The sequence below is a fragment of the Accipiter gentilis genome, chromosome 5 (genome assembly GCF_929443795.1).
Source record: "Accipiter gentilis chromosome 5, bAccGen1.1, whole genome shotgun sequence".
Classification (NCBI taxonomy): Eukaryota; Metazoa; Chordata; class Aves; order Accipitriformes; family Accipitridae; genus Astur; species Astur gentilis.
Window position 1 is genome coordinate 8,806,263 of NC_064884.1, and position 12,811 is coordinate 8,819,073.

The following is a 12,811-nucleotide window of genomic DNA, read 5'->3' on the forward strand; positions in this document are numbered from 1 at the left end:
TAGCTACCAAGGTGATAAATTCCTTAAAATTTCAAAATTAAAGACATAAATAAAGAAACGAAGTGGAAGCTTTTCTAATTACTGCCTTGCTTGAGGGCTTCTGGCAGCCTGCTCCCAAGCTACTTCAGACTGACTGCTAAGCATTAAGCACTTTTCCCCTTCACACAGCACCAGCTCCCAGCAGCATCTTCCCCCATGAGCCAGGGCAAGAGACAAGCAGGGCTCAGCTGTGGACCAGCGAAACCTGGGACGGTGCCTGCAGCCAGGGTGGCCAAGATCTCCATACCAATTTCCAGCTCGCTCTGAGCATGGATGGGGAAGCCTCCTACTCCAATGGCAGAGGTGACAACCACCGTAGGAGTGTGTTGAATTGAGATGCAGCGCAGCCTGAGACCTACTGGGTGTTCAGAGTAAGGAGAGCACGTGGGCACATTGGGGCTTCCTGATTTAGACTTGCCGTGCTGGCTAAGGGAGCTGTGCTACAGGCCTTTTAGTGACTCCAGAGATGTGTCCAGAAGGAAGCCTCTCGCTGTGGCTGCGTCTCTGCTGAGATTACAAAGCAGGGTTGGTGGGGTCCTCCAGCTGTGGGCAGAGTAAGGGCAGATGTGTCACAAGCAGTCCAGCATGAACTGCCTGGGGGGTACACCAAGTCTGCAGCTGGCGGAGGAGATGAAAACAGTGGAAAATGCAATTGCTCTGGCTCTAGAGCAGGCTCCTGTACCTCCAAAGGTGCCTCCCTGGCATGGATAAAGTTAGCCAGGAGTCATCAGGTCAAGACACCAGAGAGCAGAGGAGCAGGAAGAGGAGAAGGGATCTAGACCACTGTGGGACTGGGGGAAAGTTGAATGCTTGAGAGAAAGCTATGGGGTGGATCCATGATCTGGGGGGAAAATCTGTCTGGAGAAAGCTTTTCTCTCAAGCCCCATGAAATATGGGGTGAGGGGGAGAGACAGATCGAATGGAAAGAAACCTGGAGCATCTGGGTGCTTAGAAGGAACATCATCATGCTAGCAAAAACAAGCACTAAATGTTAGGAGGTGAAGCAGTTAAGTCACTTGCTTAATTCAGGTCAAGAACAGTCCTAGGGATGAAGCCAGGGCTCGTGACGACCGAGGTGTTTTGTGTGTCCCCTTGCAGAAGGTGGAACCTTCTGAGCTGGGACCAAGGAGAAGAAAAGGGGCTCATATGGCTAAAGCAGCTGAATGCTCCCAGGGAGAGCTGCGCTGTATGGACATTGAGATGACCACTTAAACCAAGGTCAGCCCAGCAAGGAAACCCTTGTGTAATGCTGAGGTGGAGCAGCAGGAGCAGTGGGAGCAGCATCTGGAGCCAGAAGGAGCTGCCCTCTGAACACAGAACATGATACAGGTTGCTATACATTCAGGGGAACAACAGGCCCGTGCCAGCTCTAATTGGCACCTAAAATGACAAGTTATTCTTTTGTATTTAATCTCTCTGTGCTTCATTTCCCCATCTTTAAAACATCCCTTCATCTCACAGAGGTTTGGAGAAAATTAATTATTTGTTCATCAGCTGCTCAGATACAACAGCAATGAGATCGGCAGAAGTTCAAGAGGAAATTAATAATTCTGCCTCTGGAACAGGACTTGAATAGAGCCTGGTAAATAAGGCAGAAGGGCACACACTGAACAATGAAGAGAAAACAAAATAATGAATAGCTGCTCATTAAGTGAGCAGGAGGCAGGGACCCTGTGGAGAAACCAGCATGGGATCCTGTAATTAAAGACTGTATAATAATGCATACACACCAGGGGGGCAAATTAAGGTTGCACAAGGAAGCTTAGCGCTGCTACTTTCTAACTTTTCAGTGTTTGACTTTCAACCCTAACAATGCTCTTTTAGCGCAGTTTTTAGGTGTGTAGTGTCATAGAGAGGTGTGGGCATCATACTTTCCTTCTCCAGTTCCAGCAGTGGGATGTCTATTCTGATTTATTCTGAGAAGTGTGCACTTACCAACTATTAAAGGCTTAGAAAAATAATCAATTAGAGTTGGTGTTCAAGTCAATGCATACCAGCTTCTTGGGGCTGTGGGTTTGCTTCTTTTTTTAAATAAGGTGCACATAGCCAAACCCAGTATTTTCTTAAGCCAAAGAATAATACATCCAACATAGCACATACATACTACAACCTAATTTAAAAATAAAACATATCCTGGAGAGAGCTGGCCAGTATTTTTTAATTCAACCTTTTACCAGTCAAAAAAAAAAAAAAAAAAAACAACCAACCAAAAAAAGGCTTTCTTATGATAGCAAACAGTTCTGCAAAAATAAAGAGGGCTTATGGAAATGCTGCAGAACTCCCCTGCAGGTTTTAGTTCTGGGTTTCCCAACCCGCAGGGAATACAGCACTCCCAAGCACTCTGCCACCTGGCAGCTGCCCCACAGTCTCCAGCACAGAGACATTTCCTCCCCCAGCTCTGAGCTGAGCACCCCAGGAGAGGATGAAGCAGCCCTGCCACGGAGTTACGGCTTACTGAGCACTGCTCCCCGTGCTGCTCTCCGTCCACCTCCTGGACCGCTGGTATCTCCAAGCAACACAGCATCCGAACAGCAGCTTGTGCTGTCAGGTACTGACCAGCTAGAGGGATCCCAACTTGCTACCTACCACAACTGCAGCTGCAAATCGCCCTCATCAACACATAAAAGCTCCCACTGGAACACTGCTGCTACTGCTGGCAGGTGCTGCAGGAAAGCCATGGTGAGGTTACGTCTGCCCCCTCCACAATTCCCCTTGTGGACATCAGCGGTGTGATCGTCTTGATATTGTCCCTCCCCTGCCAGAGGCATCCCACATGTAAGACAGAGGGGGAACAGAGCATCAGTCCTTCTTGTCCACCCTGGCAACTTGCAGCAGCCACTTCCCAACACCAGAGCATTTATTTAATGATGTGTTTTGATGAACGTGAAGGCCACATGAGCATCACCAGGTTGAAACTGCCACAGGTGTGGTCTTAATTATCTGCTTCTCTCCTGCCACCTGACAAACCCCAAAGCCTTCCAGCCTCAAACCGAGATGCCTGAACATCGCTTTCCAGGACTGGAGTCCCAGAAAACAGGTCTGTGTCCTGAACAGCCTCAGGGGAGGCTCACAAGACAACAAAGTTAGGCTTGTAAATCCCTGCCCATTGACTCACTGGTCTCATCTGAAAATCAGAGGACTCCAGCTGCTGACTCCGCAGGTCTGAGCTCAGAAGAGGAAAATCCTGCTCTAACTGAGCTGGAGCACAGCAAGCAGCTTAGACCAACAGCCTGCCTCCAGGCTCACCCAGCCCATTACAAGGCAACTCAAAACTGAGATCCAGGTCCCCAGCAGAATTAAAACCCAACCGTCAACCAAATTTAGCACCTATGTTAGTGCATCTATAGAGACATTATTGCTAATAAAACCGAATTCCTATTAATAGAAGCACAAAACAAAAAGATGAATCACACCAGTAAAAGTGAATGACTTTTTGGTGAAGGGCTGGGAGTGGGAAAAAATGAAAAGCACAAATCAAAGCAGAGTTTTATCTAGAATGCTGGAATTATTTAAATTGAGGTTTCTTATTTGCTCATTTAAATCATGATTCCACGCAGTGATGTCAATCATTCCAATTCTCACCCAGCCTCTGTGGGTTAAACTGCAGCAAACAGAGGTTAAGTGACTTGATGAACCCACAATGCAAATCACTAGCAGAGTCAGGGAAAACAAAGTTGGGACAAATCAGTAAAAATCTCAATTCTTGGCTTGAAAGAGACTTGCAGACCACGCTTAGGATGACTTACAGCAGACAATCTCCCCTTTGAACTTCTGAAAGCTACCACACCCGGAAGGCCGAAGGCATTTACAAGAGCATTTCAGCTGTGTTATAGCCTTCAGAAACAAACATCCCCTACTTGTAAATGGTCTCTCGAGAAGACTGACACTCTCCGTCAACCCCCAAACTGTAGCAAGCCTTCTCTACTGAAAGCTGTGATTTGTACCTAATTTTTTTTAGCAGGTTTGATGCATGCAATCAATACCATGGAGAGTAAAAATCAGAAGAATTAGCTCCTTTGCCACTGTGCTAAACAGTTAATTGTCTTAATTTGCTTGAAAAAAGCAACCTGGGCAAAAAGTGCTACTGATTACAGAAGAATACCTCCTGTGTTCCCCCTATGGGGAACACAGCTGCATGCCCTGGGAAAGCTTTGGTCATTACAAATCGGCCTGAATCAGTTGGGCTTTCATAGTAAGAGTTACAGTAGAACCACTAACATGTTGAGCATGTGTAGCTTCCAGCTGCATGTTCCCATGCAAATCAAGGGAGCTTACGTGGCTAAAATTACCACTGTGGGCTTTTCCTGAAGCTTCCCCATAGTGAAAATGTTCATCTTCATCCTGAAAAGGTTCACTCCTAATGCAAATAAGATTGGATTACAGACTTTCCCAGGAAAGCCCAATCTCCCTGCATGCTTTCTCATACTGACCAAGTTATACAGGGCCCTTCTCTTACGCTCTGCTTCTGGAGCTAGTTATCCTATTGCCCTGTTGATGTTATGCTGCTTCTCCTCTTCACAAATAAGTCTGCACAGTAACATTTCAAAGAACATTTTGTGAGACTGTAAAAATACTGGGCATGTTGGCAAGTGTTAAGGTGAATGCAGATTCAGATATTTAATTATACAGTCGATCATGTCTGCAATTCAGACAGCAGCTCAGATCTCACAACTTAATTACTTTAATTTCAGATGAATAGCTTGTGTTGTCATAAGCAGTTTGACATGCTGGAAAACAGTCAGAAATCATACTAGGAAAGGACAGCCTTATTGCTAGTGAGGAAAAAACTTGGGGCATCCTTGGAAGTATTCAAAACCTGGCTGGACAAGGCCCTGATCCAACTTCCAAATCAGCCCTGCTTTGAGTTGGGGGGGTCAGGGTGGTGAGGGCTTTGGATCAGAGACCTCCAGAAGTCCCTTCCCACATAAACCATTCTGTGATTCGGGATATAAATAATGAGATAAAATACAAGCAAAGACTGTATCTTTCTCATACAACTTCGTAAGTCATGCCAGTCACCAACAACATTATGCCAGCTCAGCACATGTATCTGAAACCACCTTGCACAAAGGCAGCATCTTTTGTGATGCTCCAGAAGTGTCACTGTTCTTTCAGAGGTATCTTGCCTGGCTCACCATGTGCATTTTTACCAGCCAGAGGCACAGACACCCTGGCTCCTCTGGTCTAAAGAACCAGATACAAACGCCACAACGCATTCTTCAATAGATACCAAGAGGAGGTGTTAAATAACTAACTTGTATTCTCTTGACCACACACGTATCTTGGACAGCTTGAGGTGACATTTGCTGTTCTGCTTTTCATTTCAAAAATGCAAGAGGAATAGCATAGGGCCCTATTAAAAAGAACAAAGCCAGAGAAATCTGTGGCAAGGTTGTGAACCTGGCAGCTGATTTCACAGTACAGCCAAGGCACAGGATGAAGCAAGAACTGTTAAGAATCATTAAATGCTCTTACCTGTCCTGCAAAAAGCCCACACACGCCAATAATACAGAGAATGTTAAATACAGCCGAGCCTACGATGGTTCCAACACCTACGTCTCCTTTTGTGATAAACACACCTGAAAAACAAGTTCAAGGCAAGCTGTGTAAATTGGAAAGAGCAGAATTTTTCCACAAAAAATTGCAGACCTCACGCCCCATTAATGAATCTAAAGACATGTACTCATTCTACCACTTTTTCTCATATTTAATAGGGCAACTTGCAGAGAAAGGTACTAGGGTGAATAAAGGTGGCAGAACTTGTCTAATGAATAGATAGATAGATTGTCTAATGAAAACCAAATACCTTAGACATGTCTAAGTCACCAACCTCCTGGTCTTGCGATCCAACATTATGGCAATACACATCATAAAAGACAGTAAGCTCCATGGGAGCAGCTGGTCGGACACAAATCTGCAGGAAACTATCTCCCATAACACATCCCCTCACTGGTACTCTGATCTTCTGCATATCTCCATCCCTACCAGCTTCAACAGGCAAGTAGAAGCTTGAGCTGGAGCTGAGTCAGAGCTGCCTGGCCACTAGCTACTTGCACGCTGAATGATGCCTCTCAGGATGAGTTATGGGGCTATGTTACAAGCTCCTTTCAGAGCTCTTCTGTCAAATTTGGTTAAAATTGGTCAATGAGGTTAATGGTGAGGGAGACGAACTGACAGACACATGCATCATGGTACTGCACAAAATTCTTTCCTTAGGAAGTGAGCCTAAAAATAACACTCCATCTCCTGCTAGCTGTCAGTCTGTTTAAATTCACCGCTTGCTTTTAAGGCTCCAACAGTACTTATCCAGCCAGTGTAGTTCAGATATTTTTTTTCCACTTTACCCTTTTCTCAGAAACATGTTGCACAGAAGCAGTCACCCGCCAAGTGACACTTAGTATCTGGTGGATTATATCACAGCAAGATAATGATCTGACCGTTAGGGCTTCTCTAAGCTGCCCGAAGGAATCTGGTTCTATTTTCATGCTGCTACTGCACTATCCTTAACTGGAATACAACCCCAGCTTGGTCCAATTTAAGTTCCTACGTTTTAAGGCTTTGCTTGCGTAATCAGACCTCTCTGCAGAGTATGCAGCTTTGCATGAATTAATTTGCGCTCTGCATCTGATAGCTGTGACTGAAATAGAAGTATCTTCTAGAGAAAGTATCTAAGCTGAGAATAATTCTCCTCAGTGATGGAGAGCCCACCTTAACCTCCCAAGCACTGCTCTGATGATCACCTACCAATAGAGATGTGGATAAGTAAAACTGCAAGAACACTTTCCTCTTGCATCAGGTAGCATATGTACAGCATCATTTCATAAGAGCTGACTGCAGTCCCCTCTTAGCTCAAGGCTGTTGAAGGACTGCATGAGTTTCCTGGGTTTCACACACTTAAGGACTGCTGATCCCTTGATCACACTTCCCATAAGCAGACAGCTGCTTTGGTAGCGTGATGCTCTGACCAACTTGTTGCTGTGAGAAAGCATTTCAAACCCTCTTCTCCTCCTCACTCTGGCTTTCCCAGAGGAAAGTGGTGTTAGAAGACTAACCAGAGTGGAGGTGATAGCAGAGAACCTGCAGCTGAGGACACAAAGAGTTCATCTGGGCACCAAACCAGGAGGCTGGAGGTGCATCATTTCACGCTATGTCCTGGAGACGGCGTGGCAGATAGCGTAGCAGGGTGGACAGGAGAGGAGAAGGCTGCACATGCAGAGCTCAGCGCTGTGCAGTTTGGCTGTGCTACAGCAAGGTAGATTAATGGACAGTTAAGGTGAACTGCCTACTGGCCCTGGTTTGACAGGGTGAGATCAAACCACTTCCAAGGCAGCCCTGCTGTGGGATAAAGGCACTTTTCCAGAGCCATTTCATCTAGCGAGGATTCCTCACAATTAGTTCTGTGTGCGCCCATGAGGGAAGGGCCAGGTATTATAACGAATGTTACAGGCACTTAGCAATCCCATTTCAACTCCGAAAAACAGCCAGGGAAATGTGGAAGTTTCAAGAAGCAGCAGCAGGTTAGTTACCTATGACAGATGTAAACAACTCAGGAGCAGAGCTTCCCGCTGCCATGAAAGTTGCCCCAGCCACATCTTCGCTAAGATGCAAGCGCTGCAGAAAAACACATCAGAGTCATTGATTACAACACTGAGAGGCTAAAGGAATTAAACTAGAAACATTAAACTGTCCACCAAGAGTGGGAAACTGCAGATATGTATCAAGTTTTATGTTAATAAAGTTTAAGTATAGGGGAAAAAGTCATCACGGGCATTGGCTACTTAAGTTAGCATCTCCTTGTAGAAAGGGCAGGTTGTGGCTGTGATACCCTTTACAGAGTAGAGAAAGACCAGTACTCTGGACAACAGCGAGGCAGTTTCACCAGTCACAATTCTCTGTCTCCTCCATGACCATGAATACACAGCTACCTCATCTACTTTGGCCTGTAAAGGGTAGGGCTGGAGCTCAGGCTTGATTCACCCCCAGCCACCTTCTCTGGTATTGTTTCAGCCTTGGACACGTAACCTGTCCTCACCCCCTCTCACTTGGCTCACCATCAAAGATACTTACCTCCTACAGCCTTCCCCTAGCAGTGCCCAGGGACTATCTAAAATGGCAGTTTCTGTAAGGGAAAGGACCTGCTACTCTATGAAAACTTCATTGGCACATGCCGTTTCCAAAGATTTACTTGGTTAATTACTTCCCTTACGTTCTCGGCATTCCCACTGCTCCATCTGCACAAGTCACTGTTCAGCAAATGCGACAAGGCTGTTAAAGACCACATGCCTTGCTGGCACCTTCCACGGTTTAATGAGTAGCTAAAAAAAGCCAACCCCTGCCATACGGCCATAAACTGCTGAGCTGTTACTACACAAAGCTGGCTTGCTTGCACGCACGTGAGTCAGCGGCTGCCATTGTAAGAGCAAGGGGAAGACAGCTGAGGATGGTGGGGATATTTCCCTAGCAGAACCAGCTGTTTGAAGCAGCACACCCAGCCTGGCAGGGCAGAGGAAGCCTTCCTCCCCCTCTTCCCTCTGCAGCAGTGCAGGGTTTCTCTGCAACTTTATCGTCACTAAAGTACATTTGCACAGAGACAAGACTGCAGAAATCATCCCACCAACCTTATCTGGATTGAAGATGCCACAAAGGACATTCTAGGCCTGTAAGGGAAAGTAACTCTATCCACTGACTGTGCACATATAACAAAAAATTTTGTACATATGTTATGGGGACAAGGAAAAAGGAAAAGATGTGCCCTCACTGGGAACGCTTCTTAAGTGGGAGACCACGGCATTGCTGCACTGCTGTAAAAGCTTGTAGAACCTGGGTAAACACAGCTTCATGAAAAGCAATTTTAAGTAGGATTAAAACCGTTATAGAAGAAGTTCATAGAACCAGAAGTAGATCCCCAAAGGCCAGTTCCTTTTGCAGGATTCTCTATGGAAATATAGGGAGAGTCATTCTACAACAGTCTGCAACTTGAAGGTGTCTTTTGAAAGAAAAGACCATCAGCCCAGTAACCATCTGTGCTGACTTTCTGTGGGGATGGTTTAATTTAAAGCTATAGTAGGTTTCCTCGAGGACAGCTCCTAAATAAGTTACAGCAATGCATATCATGATTAAGTTAATACAATAGAGCAGAAAATACAGCACACTATGTAGGAGGCAAAAATGTATTCTCCTGTATTTGCTGACAAATGTTTGCAATTGATGTATGACATTAGTTGCGTCATGTAAACACTCTCTAACGCCAATAACAGAGAGTAGCTGGGCTAATGGAAGTACCAGCTGGTTTAGAAAACAAATGAAAATCAGAGTTTTATTGTAAGTACAGCTGAACTAAGACAGAATGTGAATGTCTACCATAGCAAGTGTCGTGGAACAAATTCTCATCTCAACACACACATTTGGGAGCGCAAGTACCTTGTTGGTTTAACTCAACAACTGCTTTCCAAACTAGATGAAGCTAAGCCAGAAAAAGGGCATTTATTTTAGAATTGGTGCATCTAAACTGTGAGCAACTGTAAAATAACTATTGGTTGATCTCCAAGACCAAAAAAGCCTTCAGGCAGGAGGTCTGAATTCTTTTGTGCTGGAAACAACAGTAGGTGGTAGTCAGATTACTGATGGTAGATCTTAGGTCAGCAACAAGTCATTACCATTTACGGTTGTTTGCATGCTAAGCACGTTACATGTACTGCCATACCCAGTACAATCTCTTCGATGTGAGCTCCTGCAAGGCGCTCTCTTCCCCCTCCCTCTCTCTTGATTATTTTTTGTGAGCTAGCAAACAAGTGAACACCCTTGAAAACATCACAGGTCTTATCAGGTGATGGAGGAGGACTCAGGTGGTCTTCTCCCTCATGAAGCAGCCCTGGCTCTCCCCGTCAGCCTACTCATTTCACAGGCTCTTTATGGGGGGAGAGTACTGGTTGGCGTGAGCAACGGTGGTAGAATCTGCTGTCATCGGGCAACAATAAAACTTTCCCTTTCCTAGAGAAACAGGCAAGAGTGGATAATACCAAAGGCTGCAGAGGCCTTTGTGAAGTGACCTGAGCCTTTTCCCCTGAATTCTCGAGTGCTAACATCAAGGACAAACCACAAAAAGCTGGATGCTTTAAAGACAAGCCATTCTGGACTGATAAAATCAAAAGTAGTTGGATCAGGAAACAGGAATGCACATTTCTTTTGCTATCATGTAATTACAGAACTGTTTAATTATGCATAAAATACATAAATAAAAGGACTTGTATGCCCCCAAAGGTCACTTATTGGGTGAGAAAAACCTTTCTTGGGAGAGAATCAAGTAGGAGCAATAGAAATAGTAAAATTCTGATCCATTTATATGACTCATTTTGATAATCTCTAATAACGCAGTATCTTTCTTCTGTACAGTAACTTCTTAATACAAGTATGCTAGATCTAGTGTTCTATCGCTAAGTCTTCCCTTTCACACACAACTGAATAAAACTTGTTATTAACACCTTATTTTATTGGTGGTGTTGGGTAACACAATGGTTCAGAACCGTTAACGCACATGAGGAGTTCTTATGTACCATTGAGAAGGCAACAAATAACCAAAAAGTGAAGACCTGGTCAAGTGAAAGTAGTCTTCTATGTTAAAGTCACATGGGGAGGGTGTTTGGTTTTTAGACATCAGATGTCTGTACAAACCCAAACACATCTGAGAATTTGTCAGAAGAACAAATGGCACCATAATTCTGACACCTGTACCTCTATAAACAGCCTTCCGGGGCAGGTGGAGTGATGCACAGATCCTACACCTATGGAAAGCTAATGACAGTAAAAGGAGAGGGTCTTCTCCAGTGTGTGAGCTTCTCATTTACTATAACTAAGTTTACCACCAGTCGAGTTAGAAATCATTAACACCATGCATGGTGTTTCCTATCATGATTTGTAAATACAGTCAAGGAACAACATTTCTACTGACCACTGCAGGATACAGAGGTGTGGAGAAGCGATGGAGCTTGTCCGAGGTCACTCAGAGAGTCCATGGCAGAGCTGTAACAGGAGCTAGCACTCCGCAGACCCAGATCAGACCTCTGTGCCATAAGCAAGGCCACTAATCAAAATACACTTATAGATGGTATTTAACGAGTGCTCAGTCAAGAGAAATACTAGTCTCCCTCAATCTCCTGGGCTCCACCTGTGTCCCTCTGGGTGGCAGGCCTGTCCTTAGGCATATTGACAGCACCCCAGAATAGAAGCCTGTCCTAGACACTACTTACTCAGCTCAGGTTTCATCCATCTACAGTGACCTGAGCTGGTCTTCCAGACCCACGTTTCCCAGCAGAGTTCCCTTGCTTGGGAGAGAGGAGGTTAAATAACTCAGCATGTCTACATCTCCAGCATCTCCCATCCCCACTTCCACATCAACTTCTCCATTCCCTCCCCCTGAATCTCACAGTGGCTTTGCCTAGATTCAGCCCTAGAGAGTGCAGCAATTTTGTAGGACATAAGTTCCTGCCTTGTGTTGTCGCCCTTCAGTTATCTGAATACTTATGTACCAGAATGGTGGGATTTCCTGGGGACTTTTTTTTTTATGATGCAAAAAAACCTTTTATGGCAGGATGCTGAACTACAAATATCAGATTATTTTAGAGACAACTTCCATCAGAGCTATCAGCATAAATTCTCCTGCCGTCTCCCACACCTCCTCCCAGGGCCAGGCTCAGCCCACGCCCTAATGAGCAACACTTACTGCCAGGCAGATCGGCAGGCGTCTCCTCCAGCTGACAGAGACGTCTAACTGGCAAGACCAAACCGTATTTTCTACATACAGATTTCATTGCCCAAGACTGACATTGGATAGGGCTCCCAATCTCTTCAGGTGCATGGTCTGTGTTCACCCTGTAGCTGTCCGAGTTGATTTAGGCTAAAATGTACTCCTTGTCTTCCAAAATTTCAGCATGCCAAGCTTAGCAAAAGAGGGACAGAGTCCCTTGCAATTGCTGGAAGTGTTCAAGAGCTTATTTACAGCTGACTTAGCTGTTCCTGCTGCTTTACAACTAATACCAACACAACGCAAGGTATGAAACTCATGACTTTGAAGGCAAGGTACAAGATCCATGATTTCTACTGGGGTGAATCACCAGAGGTTTTCATTTATATCAGCTAAGGATAAGGCCTAGTGTTTTTGAAGAGACATCTGCAAAGACACACAAACACGAGGCAACAGCAACTATCACAGCGTGAACAGTCGGAGCACCTGGAGAGCCGTCAGCCTGTGAACTCTTGCACTGGGCATTGCACGAGCAAAGCCAAAAGGCCCCAGGAAGCAAGTGTGCTGCACATCTGCAGCGTCCTGATCCTAAACCAAGACTTCATTTCTAACTGAAGTCCAAGCAGCCAAACCCAGCTCTGGCACGGGTCTACTCAGGGCAGTCCTGCTCTGACTAGGCAGCTCTCCGTGTCAGTGGCTGCACTGGGAGCCAGTAAGCCCCAGCATGAATGCAGCAGCAGCGTGCATGTCCTCACCAGCTGGACAGCAGGAGCAGGAGAAAAGCACAGGCCCCCGGTCCCACGACCACACGCAAGGGCAGGACCCAGCTCTCAGTCAGCTGGCCGAGAGCCTGGCATCTCTCCCTCCCCGGGTGTTCTTTGTTTTGTTTTGTTTTAAAATACCAACACATCTGAACTCTCTCGGGTGTTTTTTCTTTCCCAGCCTGACACTTGGGAGGTTTCTAAGTTTTAAGTTAATGATATATGAAACTCAGAAACACCCCGTGGATCAATATTCCCATGCAAAAGTCAA

The 12,811-nt window shown here is 45.5% G+C and overlaps 1 protein-coding gene across 5 annotated transcripts in view; it reads right to left on the bottom strand.

The window, feature by feature from the left end:
* The window catches only part of SLC24A3 (solute carrier family 24 member 3), a 185,201-nt gene that overhangs the window by 48,926 nt on the left and 123,464 nt on the right, over positions 1 to 12,811 (bottom strand). For all 5 annotated transcript variants that reach the window (XM_049801139.1, XM_049801136.1, XM_049801138.1 and 2 more), the window contains 2 exons: positions 7,566 to 7,650; positions 5,515 to 5,618 (listed from right to left, as the gene is read on the bottom strand). In XM_049801139.1, the coding sequence (XP_049657096.1) occupies positions 5,515 to 5,618; positions 7,566 to 7,650 (189 nt within the window). The remainder of the gene's footprint in view (positions 1 to 5,514; positions 5,619 to 7,565; positions 7,651 to 12,811) is intronic.